At 38.2% G+C, this 17,019-nt stretch overlaps 1 protein-coding gene across 1 annotated transcript in view; it reads left to right on the top strand.

Annotated features, from left to right (window-relative positions):
* Positions 1-1,630: 1,630 nt before the first annotated feature.
* The window catches only part of LOC106930661 (uncharacterized), a 43,985-nt gene continuing 28,596 nt past the window's right edge, over positions 1,631-17,019 (top strand). The window contains exons 1-29 of the mRNA XM_088004012.1: positions 1,631-1,740; positions 1,954-1,995; positions 2,095-2,353; positions 3,628-3,742; positions 4,020-4,104; positions 4,853-4,959; positions 5,130-5,340; positions 5,449-5,574; positions 5,663-5,780; positions 6,295-6,433; positions 7,131-7,241; positions 7,640-7,709; positions 8,115-8,252; positions 8,332-8,496; positions 9,994-10,088; positions 10,175-10,301; positions 10,402-10,657; positions 11,123-11,172; positions 11,355-11,464; positions 11,561-11,712; positions 11,854-11,992; positions 12,302-12,412; positions 12,760-12,936; positions 13,203-13,442; positions 14,081-14,237; positions 14,678-14,806; positions 15,195-15,342; positions 16,686-16,729; positions 16,832-17,017. Coding sequence (XP_087860138.1) covers positions 1,665-1,740; positions 1,954-1,995; positions 2,095-2,353; positions 3,628-3,742; positions 4,020-4,104; positions 4,853-4,959; positions 5,130-5,340; positions 5,449-5,574; positions 5,663-5,780; positions 6,295-6,433; positions 7,131-7,241; positions 7,640-7,709; positions 8,115-8,252; positions 8,332-8,496; positions 9,994-10,088; positions 10,175-10,301; positions 10,402-10,657; positions 11,123-11,172; positions 11,355-11,464; positions 11,561-11,712; positions 11,854-11,992; positions 12,302-12,412; positions 12,760-12,936; positions 13,203-13,442; positions 14,081-14,237; positions 14,678-14,806; positions 15,195-15,342; positions 16,686-16,729; positions 16,832-17,017 — 3,883 coding nt within the window. The 5' untranslated portion in view covers positions 1,631-1,664. The remainder of the gene's footprint in view (positions 1,741-1,953; positions 1,996-2,094; positions 2,354-3,627; positions 3,743-4,019; positions 4,105-4,852; positions 4,960-5,129; positions 5,341-5,448; positions 5,575-5,662; positions 5,781-6,294; positions 6,434-7,130; positions 7,242-7,639; positions 7,710-8,114; positions 8,253-8,331; positions 8,497-9,993; positions 10,089-10,174; positions 10,302-10,401; positions 10,658-11,122; positions 11,173-11,354; positions 11,465-11,560; positions 11,713-11,853; positions 11,993-12,301; positions 12,413-12,759; positions 12,937-13,202; positions 13,443-14,080; positions 14,238-14,677; positions 14,807-15,194; positions 15,343-16,685; positions 16,730-16,831; positions 17,018-17,019) is intronic.

Genomic DNA, 17,019 nt, shown 5'->3' with positions numbered 1-17,019 from the left:
ATTTAAAGGTTAGCACCAGAGTTTTCTAGAAAAATATTCATAATTTATTTTGTGGTTTTAAATGCTCCACGTTGAAGATGGTAAGAAATAAAGGCATACTTTTTTTTTTTTTACTGTCAGCTCTTCTAGCCCCTCTGCTGTCGGCACCCATACAGAGTTGTCGAGTAGTGGTAATGTTCAGCCGCTCCCTCCCAATTCAAACTCTTATTAAAGTACGAGTTAGAGGGCTACTTTCGACAGAAAAAAGAGCTAAGTCTATGAAAGCAATGTAGCAGTTTAGCTAGATTTCCAAGGCATAACATGGCAGTTTATTATGATTCAGCCAAAGTAATGAAATAACGAACTGCACTCTGATTTTTATTAATGTGTTTCACTCTATTGGGCAGTGAAAGTAAATAAAACGAGTTATATGTCTTTTGCTTTAAGAATTTACTTACTGGAGGGTTTTTTTATGTTAGCGCTACAGAGCCACAGCTAACAGCCAGCTCCTCACTTCAGCGGCTCACGTAACACCGTTCAGCAGCGCAGCTTCAGCTTCAGCTTCTTCTTCTTCTTCTTCTTCTTCTTCTTCTTCTTCTTCTTCTTCTTCTTCTTCTTCTTATTATTATTATTATTATTATTATTATTATTATTATTATTATTATTATTATTATTATTATTATTCTAAGGTGCATTATCGCCACCTTCCAGGTTGGAGTATGGATCAAAAGCTCATAGCCTCCTCATAACAGCAGCGCATCTGTTCTTCCTCCTACACTTTGAACTGAACCATTGTTCTAACAATGGTGGGGGGGACCTAAAAATTAATTCTTATTTTTTTTCTTAGATGAATGGCAGATTTACTTCTTTGTTTCTATTGCCTTTATTCTGTTGACATTGTTTAAATACAAGGGTTTCTTTCATGATTTCTTTGGGGGCGGGGGGACAATTCTAGACTCTTCCAAGATTGGGGAGGTCCGGACCCCCCCGGAATTTACGCCTATGCCCATAGAGGACCATCATATGCACAGCGAGATAAGCAATGGAACAGTGCAAACACTAAGGAAAGCATGCATCCCAACGTAGTTTCTAAATCAACGAATAGGTTCAAAACAGAAGTAATCGTTGTTCTCTCACAGTGGTTGAACATAGATTAATGACATAAGCAGGAGGAAAGTACACCATGTCCACATCAGCAGTCCACCACAGACAACATGGCCCCCGGTACTGGACAATATTGACATTACTGCTGAAATATTGTGCATCCTATTTCTTCCTTCATTTCTGCGCACTCCGGACAAAAACAAATTTATCAAATTGATCATAGACCTAAAAGACAGAAACTGTGTAGCATCTTTGATTTTGTTTCATTCCTCGTGTTTTTGAAAATTTAACAGTCCAAGCGTTTAGATATGGTAAATTTTATTTTGGTAACAAAGCAAAACAAACAAACAAAAACAGGTCCAGACAGCATCAGCTCTGGTTTCTTTTTTTTATCAAAGGTAAAGATCAGCAGCTATTACTCAGATGTTACTTGGGGTATAGAAGGAGCTGGGAGAAGAAACATGCCTCTTGAGTAAACAGTTTGTAATCTTGTGTGCATCCAGCTCCACCTTTGCTGGAATATTATAAAAGGACTTGTTCTCCCATTGAGTTCTGTCATTGAGTCAACCCGTAGGACCGACATGGGCTCCCAACGGTTGCAGCCCACATCATGGCTCGTCTTCCTGACTCTGCTGGTTGGCTCTCTGTCTCAGACTGGTAACACATTTCACAGCTTCACTAACAGCTCAGATAATTCTACATAAAAATGCTTCGGGTGTCTGATGTAAATGTTTTATCCTGAGAATTTTCTTCTACTTTTAATACTAATGTTTTTATAGAAAGGGAAAATATTTTAAACTGAAAATGGAAATTCAAAATATATAACAATGTGTTCAACTAGTCAGTTATAATTTCTTGTTTTCACCACAGTAACAATCGTCCCTGCTCTTCAGACACTGGATCTGACTTCAGGTAACCATGCAAACACCAGCATTTTGGGGTTTGACTACTATTATCAGTATTATGAACTTGTTTGTCCATTCTTTTCTTTCTAACATTCTCATTCAACAGCCAACATGTCTCACCTTGACCGAGTCTGCACAACTTGGGGAAACTATCACTTCAAGACCTTCGATGGGCATTTCTTCCAGCTGGCCTCCACCTGTAACCATGTGTTGGTCTCCCACTGCGGGGGAAGCTATGAGAGTTTCATCATCCAGATGAGGCGGGGCCTGGTCAACAACACCGCCACCATCAGCAGCATCACCATGAAGCTGGATGGCTCAGTGGTGAAGTTCTCCAACAGCTCCGTCATATTCAACGACCAGAAGTGAGTTCAGTCCAGATTTAATCTCTGGCTCATGTCATGTTTGCCACAGACTGAATCTCTGCAGGAAGAGTTACAGCTACGGTTAAGTTACAAATGCATATTTACATTCATTGCTGTTCATCATTCTCATTGTTTGATATATATATATAATAAGAGTTTAATCATAAACTTGTGTCTAAGTTATTAAACAGCTTAGCTTTTCAGATCCGTTTAAGGTTTAGTTTACGCCAGGGTTTTTTTTTTAATGGAAAATGTTTGGTACAACACACAGTAATTATGATTTTAATATCATTAAATTCAGGCCACAAACATTAAGCTCATTTTTACTCAACAGACTCTAAGCACTCAGTCATCAAACTTCGACCAAAAACCTGAACTCCTTTCTTTTTTTGTAAGGAAAACATCTGAGAAAATTTCAACATCTTCATTTTTATATCCCCAAAATAAAATATTTACAATAAAATCATTTTGGATTTTAAAGTGGAAAAAAATATGGCCCCTGAATGCTTTCAACTTGGTGATTTTGGCCCACAGCGCAAACAGTTTGGATAGCTCTGGTTTAAGCAAATAGAGAACTGAGTTAACTTAGAGCTGGAATATCTGACATGAAATCCTAATGTTTTTCTCTAAGCAGCTCTTTGCATATCGTCTCTATGTTTGCTTCTATCCTACAGTCTCACTGCTCACATACGCCTCATACCATATTTCATATCTCTGATCTACCTATGGCATTACTGTTGTTAATTTGATTTATGTTTTTAAGTTTAGAAGATGAAAAAATGTCTCAGCCAGTTAAAAATCCAGGATCCCTTTGAAACAAAGATGGAGAAAGTGACAGAGTTGTTTTCAGTTGCTCACCTTCTGTCTGCTGCACCTGCACAGTAAAACCTCTGCAGAGTTCATGTAGAACGCTATAAGCAGACACAATGCAGAATGTTATGTGCATTGCTTAGAAAGGAGCAAAAAAAGCTTCATTATTAAGACAGAAGAAAAAGCGTTTGTGTTTTATTTTCTTTTCTCTTGTTCTCTTTTATTTTTCTCTTTTCTTTTCTTTCTTATTATTTATTTTCCAGGGTTGTTCCTAAAGTTTATGGTTTCTCAGAACTTGTCGTAAAATGTTAAAGTTCTTCAATTAAAAGATCTTGAAGTCAAAATGGAAGGGTTTGCTGACTGATGTTGCTTATGTCTAATGTTGAATTATTTTGCCTCAAAATGTTGCCTCACTTTTTAGCTTCTGCTCTGTGACTCATCCTGATCCTGTGTGTTTGCTGCAGGGTGTCTCTGCCACTTGTTGCCTTCGGAGTGACAATCAAAAGGACCACATCCAGTATCTTTGTTGAAGCCAATCTTGGAATCAAGGCTATTTGGAATCTGGATGACTCCTTAGATGTATGTATGAAGGACACAAACAGACTAAGCACATCATTAAGTCTTTCCAAGCTAAAGTTATTCAGTCTTTTACAATTAATACAAATGTGTCAGTTATGTTGGAGCATATATAGCTCTGCCCTTTGTTGTTATGAAACTAAATGTCTGCATTATATAGTACACCTTTGCTAGGAAGACTCTTCACAGTAAACTCCGATACATATATTCCTCCATGAACATGTTTTAGTGCTCACACGTCACACATGACTTAATCTCTTTATGTGTCGTATCTTTACAGATCGAGCTGGATAGCAAATATCAGAACCAGACCTGTGGACTGTGTGGAAACTTTGATGGGATAGCTAATGATTTTATGAAAGATGGTAAGGTAATTTAATGGTAACTCAGCATGGCTGCTGGTAAGGGCGACTGTGGCTCTGTGGGAAGAGTAGTTGTCCTGTGATCAGAAGGTTGTAGGTTGAATTCCAGCTTCAACCTGTGCCAGAGGCACATTGACATGGCACTTAACCCCAACTTGTCTACTAATCTGTGTAATGGGTTAATGTGACTCTAGTGTAAAGTGCTTTGAGTGGTCAAAATGATTGGAAAAAGCACTATATAAGTTCAGTCCATTTAAAATAATATTCCAATTAATTTAGCTTCTACATGCTATGAAAAACTCTGTACTTTTCCCAATGACAGACTTTAGGATTGAGAAGGCAGCACCAGATTTAAAAAAAAAACCCACTTTAAGCTATCCTTGGCTGTGGGCTGAAGTTTCTGGGGAAAAAGTTAATGTTTTCTGCAGCTCTGAGTTTATTTTTAATGGAATTTAATTTGTCTGTAAAATAATGTGCTTCAATGTCTTTGTGCTTTATAAAAGATTATGATGAGAAAATACTGTAAACCCTCTGTTGTTCTTTCAGTCACTTATTTAAGAAATCTGGATAAATATCTCAGTTTCAGAAAGACATGGAAATTATATTTATGTTTTTCCTTAGTTTGCTGAATTAATTTACTTATTGATACACACTAAGTTTGGTTTGTCCTTGCTAAATATTTTACAATCACATCTGATGTGAGAGTAGTTGCTGGTTTGTGACAGGATGGTTACTGTGTGACTGACTGTAGGGGCTGTGCTGTCTGTCGTGGACTTGGCTGAGACTTACAAGGTAAACGGGCCCACTGAGACGTGTGTGGAACCCGACCTCAGCCTGACCCGGAGCTGTGGGGATAAGGTAATGATCCAGATCATCATCAGTCACATATTAATATCAGTTAGTGTCTGATTTAGAGTTTCCAATTCTGCTGTTGAATGAAACAGTTTACATTCAGCCCCTATTTGACCAGAAGCCTCTATGGACTGAGTTGACCACAGACTTAAAGTGTTTATAATTTTTACCCCCAGTTGCTTTGTGAGGAGACCTTCACCAACGATCCATTCAGCAGCTGCCAGAACCTCCTGGATGTGGAATCGTTTACCAAGGCGTGCATTGCAGACATGTGTAACTCAGAAGAGAACACAGAGTCCATCTTGTGCAAAACCATCTCAGAGTTCTCCAGACAGTGCGTCCATGCAGGAGGAAGACCCCAGCCTTGGAGGAACGAAACCTTCTGCTGTAAGCTCAGCACACGCAGTCTGAAGATTAGAGTCCTTCTTTGCTATTTTGTTTTAAGATTAGCTTCCTGGAGTTGATACCACAAAATTAAACAAACTGTCTTCACAGACAAGCGATGCCCATACAACATGGAGTTTCTGGAATGTAGCCGGCCATGTCAGGACTCCTGCTCCAACCCACAGGCCAGTCAGACCTGTGACAGCCATTGCCACGATGGCTGCAGCTGCCCTGCAGGTAAAGACACACTCTTGTTCTAATACGAGCATCCATGCTGAGTTATTTATTGTTCAGGCAAATTAATTATCATCTCTCCTGCCTTCAGGAATGGTGTTTGATGACATTGGTAACACAGGATGTGTCGCAGCTGATCGGTGCCCATGTCTTCATCGCAACCAGATCTACCAGTCAGGAGAGTCCTACTCATTCAACTGTAGATCCTGGTAAGCTGGGAACATACGCAACTCTACCAGGTCCATATATGGAAAGAAAATCTGAGTTAGCCAGTAGCATGTTCCCATGTGATGGGGACATATTTTGAATAATTAATTTGAAATGCGTTTAATACTTTCATGCTAATGTTGACAAGGTCGGTTAAAAAAAATATGTGTTATAGCTTAAAATTAAATATGTACTTTCATAGTGAGTATCTATTTACCAAACAAAACATTTAATTTTTAAAATAATTTTCAAACGAACTATTTATTTTCCAAATAAAATATTTAACTGGCCCTAAAAGTTTAGCTATCTAACTAAATAGATTTAGTTAGCAACGAATATCTAGATTGCTAGCTAGATATTTACCTTGTAAATAAATAGCTAAATTAGCGGAAGTGGATTATCAAAATTAAAGCCGGGCTTTGCGGACCCCATAGTTAACCACAGCAAAATCAGTACTGTTTTTAACACCAACACCTTTCTAGTCAATTAACTAAATTTTGCGTATGAATTTAACAGTGTTTGTGAGAAAGGCCACTGGATGTGTACAGAGGAAAACTGCTCGGGAACCTGTTCTGTGGAGGGAGGAGCTCACGTTACCACCTTTGATGGGAAAATCTACACCTTCCATGGAGACTGCTCCTATGTTCTGGCTAAAGTAAAGAGCTTTATACATCTGTATGCTTAGACAATGATTAAATTCATTTTGTAATGAACATATTTAGTGCTGAACTACACAAGTGTAACAACAGCATCAAGGCATGCTGGTTCACCGAAAGATATTTAAAAAAACAAATGAAGGATAACAAACCAGTTTATGTTGTCTTAACTATAGTTTTAAAACTTAACTATAGTTTTAAAACCAGCTGTATTGCTGGGCAATACAGCTGGGCAGCTGTATTGCCTCTGGGCAATACAGCTGCCCAGAGGACCAGCTGTATTGTTGCCTTGCAGCAAGAAGGTCCTGGGTTCAAATCCAGGGTGTACCTACCGGTCTCCCAATGACAAGACTGCTGCCAATAGCAGCGCCTCTTCCACCCTGCCAGGATAAGCAGACAGAACCAACGTTTGGATGGATACCCATAAGGCTTCTGTGTTAGAGATCAAAGATCCCGGTGTCTAATTGTTTTTTTTCTGCGACAAGAAGAAAATACAGATAGCAGCAGCCATCTTTCAGCCAGCTAAGCAACAGTGTGCAGCAGTGTGTGTTGCCCTCTGTGCTATTTGTAGTCAGAAACAATAACCTTTTAAACTCACTATATATCTTGATAACCAGTCAATGCTCACACCAAAATGGGTGTGTTCTAACTGGGATTGCTATTTGTGCTGACAGGTTTTGTGTCACTGTGTTGCAGCAGAGTGATGGCTCCCTGTACACTGTGTTAGTGGACCTGGTCAAATGTGGTCTGACAGGCAGCAGGACGTGTCTCAGAGCCGTTACTCTGGCCCTGGGCAGTAATGCCGTGGTAAGATGCCGACACATTAACTCCCCGGCTTATATTTCTGTTGTTTTTCATAACATGTAGACACAATGCAAAGACTTTCAGATCATTGGATTGTGTCTACAAGCATCTACTCAAACCTGGGATAGAACTTGTAAGAACTAGTTCTAACATTGTCACTTTAAAGTTAAAATACATAAATAAATATTAAGACCACAGATTTTTGAGAAAACTAATAGAAAACAGCTGATATATATATATATATATATATATATATATATATATATATATATATATATATATATATATATATATATCTTCTGAGAGTGGTACATCTAGCAATGTGAATTATTTTAACCGATAATCCAAATACTAATTAATGCATGTTTAACAATCTAAAATGTCTTTCCACTAAATACCAGGTCATCAAAATTCAAGCATCTGGGCAAGTCTATGTCAACAATATTCTTTCTCAGCTTCCATTGTTTACATGTAAGTGAATATTATTATTAATGTCCATCTAACACACCCACACACAATGTCCATATACATTTACACGTAGTATTTTATTCTGCTAGGGTTGCAGCCTTTTTAAGCTGACATTCAGTGTGCAGCAGCATGAACTAAAACGTATGACATCTATGATCAGTTTTTGAAGGTAATTAATGAAAGAAAATGGAGGAAAATCAGAGAACTCGGACACAACAGACATGTAGGCACATCACCAGAGAAAGAGTGAGACAGAAACCCACAGGCTGTTAGAAGACAGTTTATCACCACAACACACCATGGAAATATTAATGAACTATAATAAACATGTTGATGAAATGAAACCTGTAGGACATGTTGCTTCAGTACTGACAGCTCACTTAATGCTATGTGTTCTGATCTCTGCAGCTGAGCTGAGCGCCTTTTGGCCATCCTCCTTTTATGTTGTAATCAGCACCAAAGTGGGAATCCAAGTGATGGTCCAGCTCTCTCCTGTGATGCAAGTCTTCGTTTCAGCTGATGTGTCACTCAAAGGAGCCACATCCGGTACATCTCCATGTATTTAGGATGTAAATATGCATCTTTCAGGTTTCCAAAAGCTCATCTCTGTCCCACAATGCTACAGGGTTATGTGGGAACTTCAACAACATAATGAGTGATGACTTCTGGGTCATCAGTGGACTTGTGGAGGGAACTGCTGCAGCATTTGCCAACACATGGAAAACCAGAGTCAGCTGTCCTGACATCATGCCACTCTTTGGAGATCCTTGCAGCCAGGACATTAGCAGAGGTACAGATGATCTCCTGCACACAATGTTATGTTGAATGTTTTTAAAGACAACCCAAATTCAGAGAGGTAGGCAACAGGTGATGTTGGAATATTTAATAAAAAAAAAAGATGAACCAGCAAACTTACAAAATTCCAGAACGGAACAAAAATAAACCATAGCAGAAGCCAGGAGGCATGAGAAGAATGCAGGGAAACCAGAGCAGCAGTGGAGAGGTTACAGGGAATAAAAGGAGGAACCAGCAAGGAGTAACTGAGAAAGAGGTGCTTAAGTACTGGGAGCTTGAATGCTGGAACAAAGGAACTGGGCTGATAGCTAACAGTTGCAGGTGTGAATGGCAAGAACAGGGGGCAGACTGAGGAGAGAGAGAGAGAGAGAGAGAGAGAAAGTGGCATAGGAGGCGAGGGAGAGTAAGCAGGGGACTAGGAAATGAATCTAGCATTTAAGCAAACTAAACATTATAAAACTAGAGTAACTAAGCATAACTAGATACAAGAAATAAACTTAACTAGAATCACTGCGAAAGGACTGAATTAAAGAAAAATTGAAACAAGACTGAACAAAATAAGAAACACAAAATAATGAAACTAGAATCAAATCAAACAACAAAACAACCTAACAACCCGGGATCCTAACACACAATGTGCCATCACAGCTTACCACAGGCCCTCCAGGATGTTGGGTTATGCTTTTGTGATTGCTGTGGCCTAAAATTACTACTTTTGCAGCACCGTTTTCAAAAAGTTACAGTCAATGTTTAATCTTAAATTTTGCCATAACATGATCTTACAAAAAGTTGAAGTTGTTGAAGATAACCTTCCCAATAAAGACAGAATTTTAACATAGTTAATATTTAAAGTGCAAACAATATTTTCAAGTACCTTCTTGAAATAGCAGTCTTAAACCAAATAGAACCATGCCCTGAGGAGTTGCCAAAATGCAAAAGAAAGATTTCATAGTGATCATACAAGTTAACATAGTCTGATTACACAGCATATGCAAATCCTATAAAATATTTCAAAAATGTTTTTTTGCAGAAAAGCAAGACACATGCTTTCATCTTGCAGGTTCAGCTGTCAAGAAACAGGAAGCTAAATTAGAAGAAGGTAAAAATCAGTAAATGAGATCTTGGCCAATAATTTTTAAATGATAAGTAATGATAAGTAAGTAAGTAATTATTATGTATATCACCATTCAAAGATCAAAATTGCAAATGCAGATTAAACAAAGTAAAACAAAGACACACAGATAAAACACGATGCCAAAATAAAATACCAAATTAACCAGTAGAAAGATTTTCTGGACAAAATCTACTTTTCACAATGGTACTATCAGCGGCAGCTTGAGTATGAGCCTTAGTCCCAAAATCTCAGAAACATGTCTATGTGTGAAGTGACATCAGCCTGGATGCCTTTCATCAGGGAAACACTACTGTCTTTTTCAAGATACACCTTTCATTATATTATATTATTATATTTATTTATATTTGTGTGTTACAGAGAACTATGCACAGTACTGGTGTTCCAAATTGACTGATCCGCTGGGAGTGTTTGCCCCTTGCCACTCTGTTGTCAGCCCCAGCTCATACAAAGACGTAGGTTTGCAAACGTGAAGCATTCAGCGTGTATAAAACTCTTCTACTGTCATAGCCTTCTCCATGTCCACTTTGTGTTTGAGCAGAACTGCATGTACGACGGCTGTAACTGTGAAAAAAGCGAGGACTGCATGTGTGCTGCGGTTTCCTCATATGTCTATGCCTGCTCAGCAGCAGGAGTCCACATCAGTGGTTGGAGGGAAACCATCTGCGGTGAGCAAAAATCAGTGAACATGTTTTCACTGTTCGGAAACATATCCTTCTGCTGGGTAGATCGGACTGTTTGATTAACCTTTTCACATTTTTTCAATAGGAAAATTTAGCGAATCATGCCTATCAGAAACAGTTTATGAGTACAACATGACCTCCTGTGGTCGGACGTGTCGTTCCCTCAGCCAGGCTGATTACTCCTGCCAGGTCAACTTCACCTCCGTGGACGGCTGCGGCTGTGCTGAGGGAACCTACATGAATGAAGGGGGACAGTGTGTGTCCAGTGCGAGCTGCCCCTGCTACGATAAGGACACCTTTATTCCTGCTGGACAGGCCATCATCAAAGATGGAGTAACATGGTAACGACTCACAGATGCTCATTGGAGATTTTCATATTCACATAAATATGAACTGTTTTATCATCAAAGAACATGTGCTTTAAAAATAAATTGGGGGCAAGATTAGCAAATCCCCTAATCTTGCCCCCAAGTCCTTTAAGTCTTGGGGACTTAAAGGACTTGTCCAAGTCCTTTAAGTCCAAGTGCTTTAAGTCCATGTAGATTAAGTTTACTAAGTTGTCATTTTAAGCAAACATAAATAAATTAAATTTGACAAACTTTATTTGACTGCATGTAACAAATCAACATTTTTTTTAAAGTTGGTGCTCCATTTTCTTTTGGTCAGTAAACTGACAGAGAGTAGGGCAAGAAACATGGAGTTTAATGCAGTCAGCTTGTAATGCGTTGTCAAGGCTGTTTGGGATCAGATCACTACATCCCCACATGCCTCATAATTCATATTGATTCTGTTTGCCTCGTCCACAGTGTCTGCAGACATGGGGCCCTCAGCTGCTCAGGAGGAGCCAGACTACAAAGTAGGTTTCTATACGTTACATCCATCTATGGGAGGGTAATTTTGTGGTGTTTATACAACTAACACTTAATTGCAACCTATAATGAGGTTTGTAAACAGTGCAATATTTCATTCTTTAGCAAAGGATGTCTTAGTCCATAATCTGTAGTTTTAACATAATCTGCACTCAATTTCAATCTTCAGCCTCTACAACATGTGTCGCCCCCATGATTTATTTTGATTGCTCCACTGCTCAGCTTGGCACCACTGGGGCTGAGTGTCAGAGGAGTTGCAGCACAGTGGACATGCCTTGTGTAAGTACAGCAAAGTATTTCAGTTCAAAAAAGCATTTTGATATAAATCCATGCACCTTGTTCAGCCTAACATCTCTTCACTCTTGCCGGGAGCAGATCAGTACAGGCTGTACATCTGGATGTGTGTGCCCGGAAGGCCTGCTGTCAGACGGAGCAGGAGGCTGCATCAATGAGACAAGCTGTCCATGTGTCCACAATGGACACGTCTACCAGCCAGGACAGACTCTCACAGTGGACTGTAACACCTGGTATTTGAGGCATTTATGACTTTTGACCTTAAAAACTGTAGCACAGATATTAACTCTTTCATGCCAATTCTCTCCCTTCCAGCTCTCACATCTGACATTTATATATTTGTTTGATTTATTTCTGTTTGTATGTCACCACAGCTCATGCAGCGGACGAACGTTCACTTGTACCAATAATGTTTGCAATGGAGTTTGTGGGATCTATGGAGATGGTCATTATATTACGTTTGATGATAAAAGGTTTGACTTCAGTGGACAATGCGAATACACACTCCTACAGGTAAGAAGGCTACTGGACAAATCAACATTGTTTATTTGTCAGAATTAAAATCTTTAAATGTGATGTATGTTGATGAACAAACCTGTCACTAATACACACTGGTCCAATAAATAATAAACATACTTGGACAGTCACCTTTTAGACATATTGAGGAGTTGAAATCAATCTTTCTCTAGCAATAGAAGTGAATTCTGGAGCCTGTTAGCAGAGAAAACTATCAGCTGTATCAGTAATTGACTTTTTTTTTTAATTATAAGAAGGGAACACAAAGGAAATCCTATGACTGTATTACTGTGTGTTCTCATTCAGGATTATTGCAGCCCTGGTCAGGGAAACAGAAGCTTCAGTATTATCACTGAGAATGTTCCATGTGGAACCACTGGGACCACCTGCTCCAAGACCATTAAGATCTTCCTAGAGGTAAACACACCACACTCATTCCATCTACACCTGTGATCTAGTTGTTAATATCTTCCAACTGCTGGACAAGGAGAGAAGATTCTGACAGCATGACAACCTGCAGCAAAAATACCATCGTCTCATCTTAGCATAGTCCTAATCTTTCATCAAAAACCAGAGTTTATTTGTAAAGTTTTTAGCATGTTATGTAATAGTATGTAGGGAGTTGGGAAAAACATAAACCCTGCCAATCTTTGACATGTGGAACAAAATATATACAAGGAGAAATAGAAAGTCTTATATGGAGTCTGTGCAGTGTTTAACATTTTATGTGGTTTTTGTTTGCTTTGTAATCTTGATTTGTACAGGATAATGAATTCCATCTTAAAGATGACAGTTTCCAGGTTATAAAAGGAAACATCAATGTTCTCCCTGTTTCTGTACAAAAAATGGGTATTTACCTGGTGGTGACCGTCCAATCAGGGCTGGTAGTCATGTGGGACCAGAAGACCAGCCTTTTCATTTCTCTCAGTCCACAGTTCCAGGTAACTCATTAAGTGTGTGTGTTGTGATTAACTAAATCTCAGCTTGGTTCTTTAGGTTTTATTTTAGACGACCATAAGCTGGCCGAATAAAAGAACATACTATCAAAATACTTACACATGAACACAAATCCTTGTATCATTTCATTTGATATTTAGACCAACACTGATCAATGCTGGATATTTTTACTGAACTGGTAATGTACCTGATGATGATAAGTTCAAATCATATCATATTTGTGACTGCTCTGTTGTTTTCACCATGCCAGGGTGAAGTGTGTGGACTTTGTGGGAACTACGATGGCAACAGTAAAAATGATTTTACCACACGCTCTCAAGAGACTGTGACAGATGTTTTAGAGTTTGGGAACAGCTGGAAAGTGTCATCTAGTTGCTCTAATGCCCAGCTTCTCAGTGATCCCTGTGCCTCCAACCGCTACCGGGCAGCCTGGTCTCAGAAGCAGTGCAGCATCATAACCAGCGCCACCTTCCACAGCTGTCATCCAAAAGTAACATGCACACAGCACAGCTACACCTAAATGGATCCATGTTTACATAAATTAAAAACTGTAAATGCTCCACTCCTTGGGAGATTAGATAGTTTTTTCTTCTTTTCTTCATCTTTATCACTACATGCACAGATTGCCTCTTTCTTTGCGTGGTGATCCAGCTACTGTTTATTTATCTATCTAAAACATCCCGTTTTAGAAAAAAATTACCAGGCACTGTTAGATGAAATTCCAGTCAGTCAAGTTTATGTTATACCATGCTTAAGAATATAAAGCACTCAAACAGGACAGAGTAAAAGCTTTGAGTAAGGCTCATAGTAGAGTTTGTCAGAGTCCACATATTTGTCTTGTACCATGGATAAAGGATCCTGAACAGTGGAGAGACAGTCTGGCTTCTAACCTTTGGTGTATATCTTAACTTTACCGCATGATAAAATTTCCACCACAAGCCTAACAAACTTTATTTTAGAATGTTTTAAACATGGAAAAACTTGATGGGAGAATATTTGTAGTTTTTCTACAAAGTCTATTTATTGGCCTCTTTTGAACTTCTTTCAAAATATGTAACAGTATACCTTACATGAGTATAATTAGAATGAGAAAGACAACATGTTTGATGTAACTGCTTTGTGTTTAAGGTTGATCCTGGCCCATACTATGATTCCTGTGTGAGAGACTCCTGTGCTTGTGACACTGGAGGTGACTGTGAGTGTTTCTGCACCGCTGTGGCTGCCTATGCCAAAGCTTGCAGCACAGCTGGAGCCTGCATCAGCTGGAGAACTCCAAAGTTGTGCCGTAAGTTTGACCATCACAACTGCTGTCATGGTGATGGAGCTATTCGATGATGTAACAAAATCAAAAATTGGATTTTGTTTAATTTCAAGCTAATTTCAGCTTTACAAAGCACCAGTTCAAAACTTTAGTAATCTCAAAATGCACACAAATAAATCACATGTAAATCAAATTAAATACATATTTCAATATAACTGACTTTTTAAGTACCAATGAAATTATTCCAATTTGAATGAAGTAAGCCTTTAGTCAGTGTAACTTACTTGTTAAAGGCTTACTTTAGTGTAACTAAAGTAAGCCTTGCTTTAGTTACACTAAAGTAAGCCTTTAGTTACATGGAAACTGCCTGTTTCCATGACTGGAAACAGGCAGTTTCCAGTCATGCAAAACTTTATTTTATATTAAAAAAATTATATAAAAGGTCCATATTTTGTGTCTGCTAGCTATTTTCTGTGACTACTATAACTCCCCTGGTGGCTGTGAATGGCATTACAAGCCTTGTGGAGCTGACTGTATGAAGACATGTAGGAATCCCTCAGGAAACTGTACCAAACTCATCACTCACATGGAAGGTAAACATTTGTCCAGCATGCTAGTTAAATAACTTGTAACTTTACTTACATCACATTTTATTAAACAGTATTTCAGATAAGACAAAGTATTTTGAAGGTAAGCTAAGGAAAGTTGGGTTACTGTTACTAAATAATATTCATACCACAACTTAATTTCCCTACAATATTATGTATAGTAGTCAAATCATTAAGAGTGAAAAATTAAGATGCAAGGAATCTAATGTTTAGTAAAAAGTGACTTGTTTTTCCACATTGCAGGAGGCATGTGTTATGTTTTCATTGAGTGAGTCGTAAAAACATCATGATGGAAAAGTCAACTCCTCACTTTACACCTACATTGGACATTTCATTCCCCATTAATTAACATATATACTTTTGTATTACATAGGTTGCTATCCACAGTGTTCTCACACCAAGCCATTCTTTGATGAAGACACAATGAAATGTGTGAACTGGGACCAGTGTGGATGCTATGATGACAAAGGCATCCATTACAGCACAGGCGAGAAGGTTCCATCCAACAGCTGTTACACTTGGTATGTCTCATGTAACATTGATCATTGTATTAGCATAACTGGTCCAGTAAACACTAATAGATTGGTGTATGCTATCTGCGTATGCTATCTGATTCATACATGCATTGTCATACTATATAAGGTTATATAACTAGACTTTGTGGGTTTGTGTGGTCTTTATTTTGGGCTACGTTCCATCTGGGGCTTCATACAATAGTGTGAATCTTAGTTAAGGATTTGTAGTTTGCCCCAACTGTAATTTAGCATTTATTTTTGTTATTACTTGGACAACTCCTTCTTGAATTGTCTTCTCTGCTGAATCTAATGTTTATTTGGAGTTGTTATTTTTTTGCCTATGACAAAAGCTAAGGTAGGCAAAGGTATGCAACTTCTATAAAAAAGTATTTATTTACTTATTTTTTACATATTTGTTAAACTTTCACTTTTTTGTGTCAGTTTGACAGGAAAAAATTAGCTCCTCTGCCTCCTCCAAGTGCTATCAGTAATTATTGAGAAATAAACCGCACATTCAGAAACACCCAATAAGAGCCAGGAGGAAGTTCTTAGTCTTATTTAGTCTGGGCCTCCTTACTTTGGCTGCTACCCCTGCGACCTGCCTCCAGATAAGCGGAAGAAAGAAAGAAAGGCAGAAAGAAAGACAGATAGTTAGATAGACAGTTAGATAGACAGTTAGATAGATAGATAGATAGATAGATAGATAGATAGATAGATAGATAGATAGATAGATAGATAGATAGATAGATAGATAGATAGATAGATGGAAAAAAGAAAGGAAAGATGTTCTTTGTACTGTCAATCATGCTTGTGTATTCACAGCCTAGGCAATAGCATTGTCCCAAGAGTAGAACTTATTATGAATGAGAGGCTCTACAGCAATGATGACCCATGAAGAACTCATGAGCAATTTTCCTGCAATAGTAAGATGTTTTTCTGCCTTTAGTAGATTAACAGAAGTTGTTGAATCCACAACTGGAGTACCAGGAATCATGTCAACATTAGTACATAGAGTTTTAATTTGTGAATATCTTCCTCCTGGCACTGACAGGTTGTTTTTGACAGGGAGTGGTGCAATTATGCACATTGCAATAGTTGGTAAAGGAGGAAGTGGAGGAACGTGATTTTTTTTCCGTCTCTATCACACCACATAGTGACAGTTTTAATAAAAATGTAAAAAACTGACTTTAAAGGTAAAGGTTACATATTGCAGTTACATGTGGAACTTTTATTTGTGTGAGATAAATTTTTAGAGAAATTTTGAAAAAAAAAAATACAAAAGGAAACACTCTGTTTTTAACCAGTTAATAAAAAATAGTGGGATTAACACAATGTTCTATTTTTCAAAGCTCCTGTACATTATCTGGGATAATATGTATCTACAGTGTTGATTGTGAGTATATGTTGTAATTTATAGTAATCAGGATATCTAATAAATGTTAATACTGAAATTATTATTTTGTTTAGATTAACAATGTAATATATCTACCTACAGCATGTACATGCACAATTAATGGAAAAACTTACAACTTCGGTGCCACAATATACAACACTTCGGATGGTCTGGGAAACTGCATTACAGCTGAATGTGGCGCTAATGGAACTGTATCTAGAAGCATGTACATATGCATGAATACTACAACCGCTGGGCCTACAACAACTCCATTTGAATTTAGCACAGGT

This window comes from Poecilia mexicana, unplaced genomic scaffold (genome assembly GCF_051168715.1).
Source record: "Poecilia mexicana isolate PSO_F unplaced genomic scaffold, ASM5116871v1 scaffold_3, whole genome shotgun sequence".
Classification (NCBI taxonomy): domain Eukaryota; kingdom Metazoa; phylum Chordata; class Actinopteri; order Cyprinodontiformes; family Poeciliidae; genus Poecilia; species Poecilia mexicana.
Note: the sequence above shows the minus strand (reverse complement) of the source record. Positions and strands in the feature narration are given on the sequence as shown.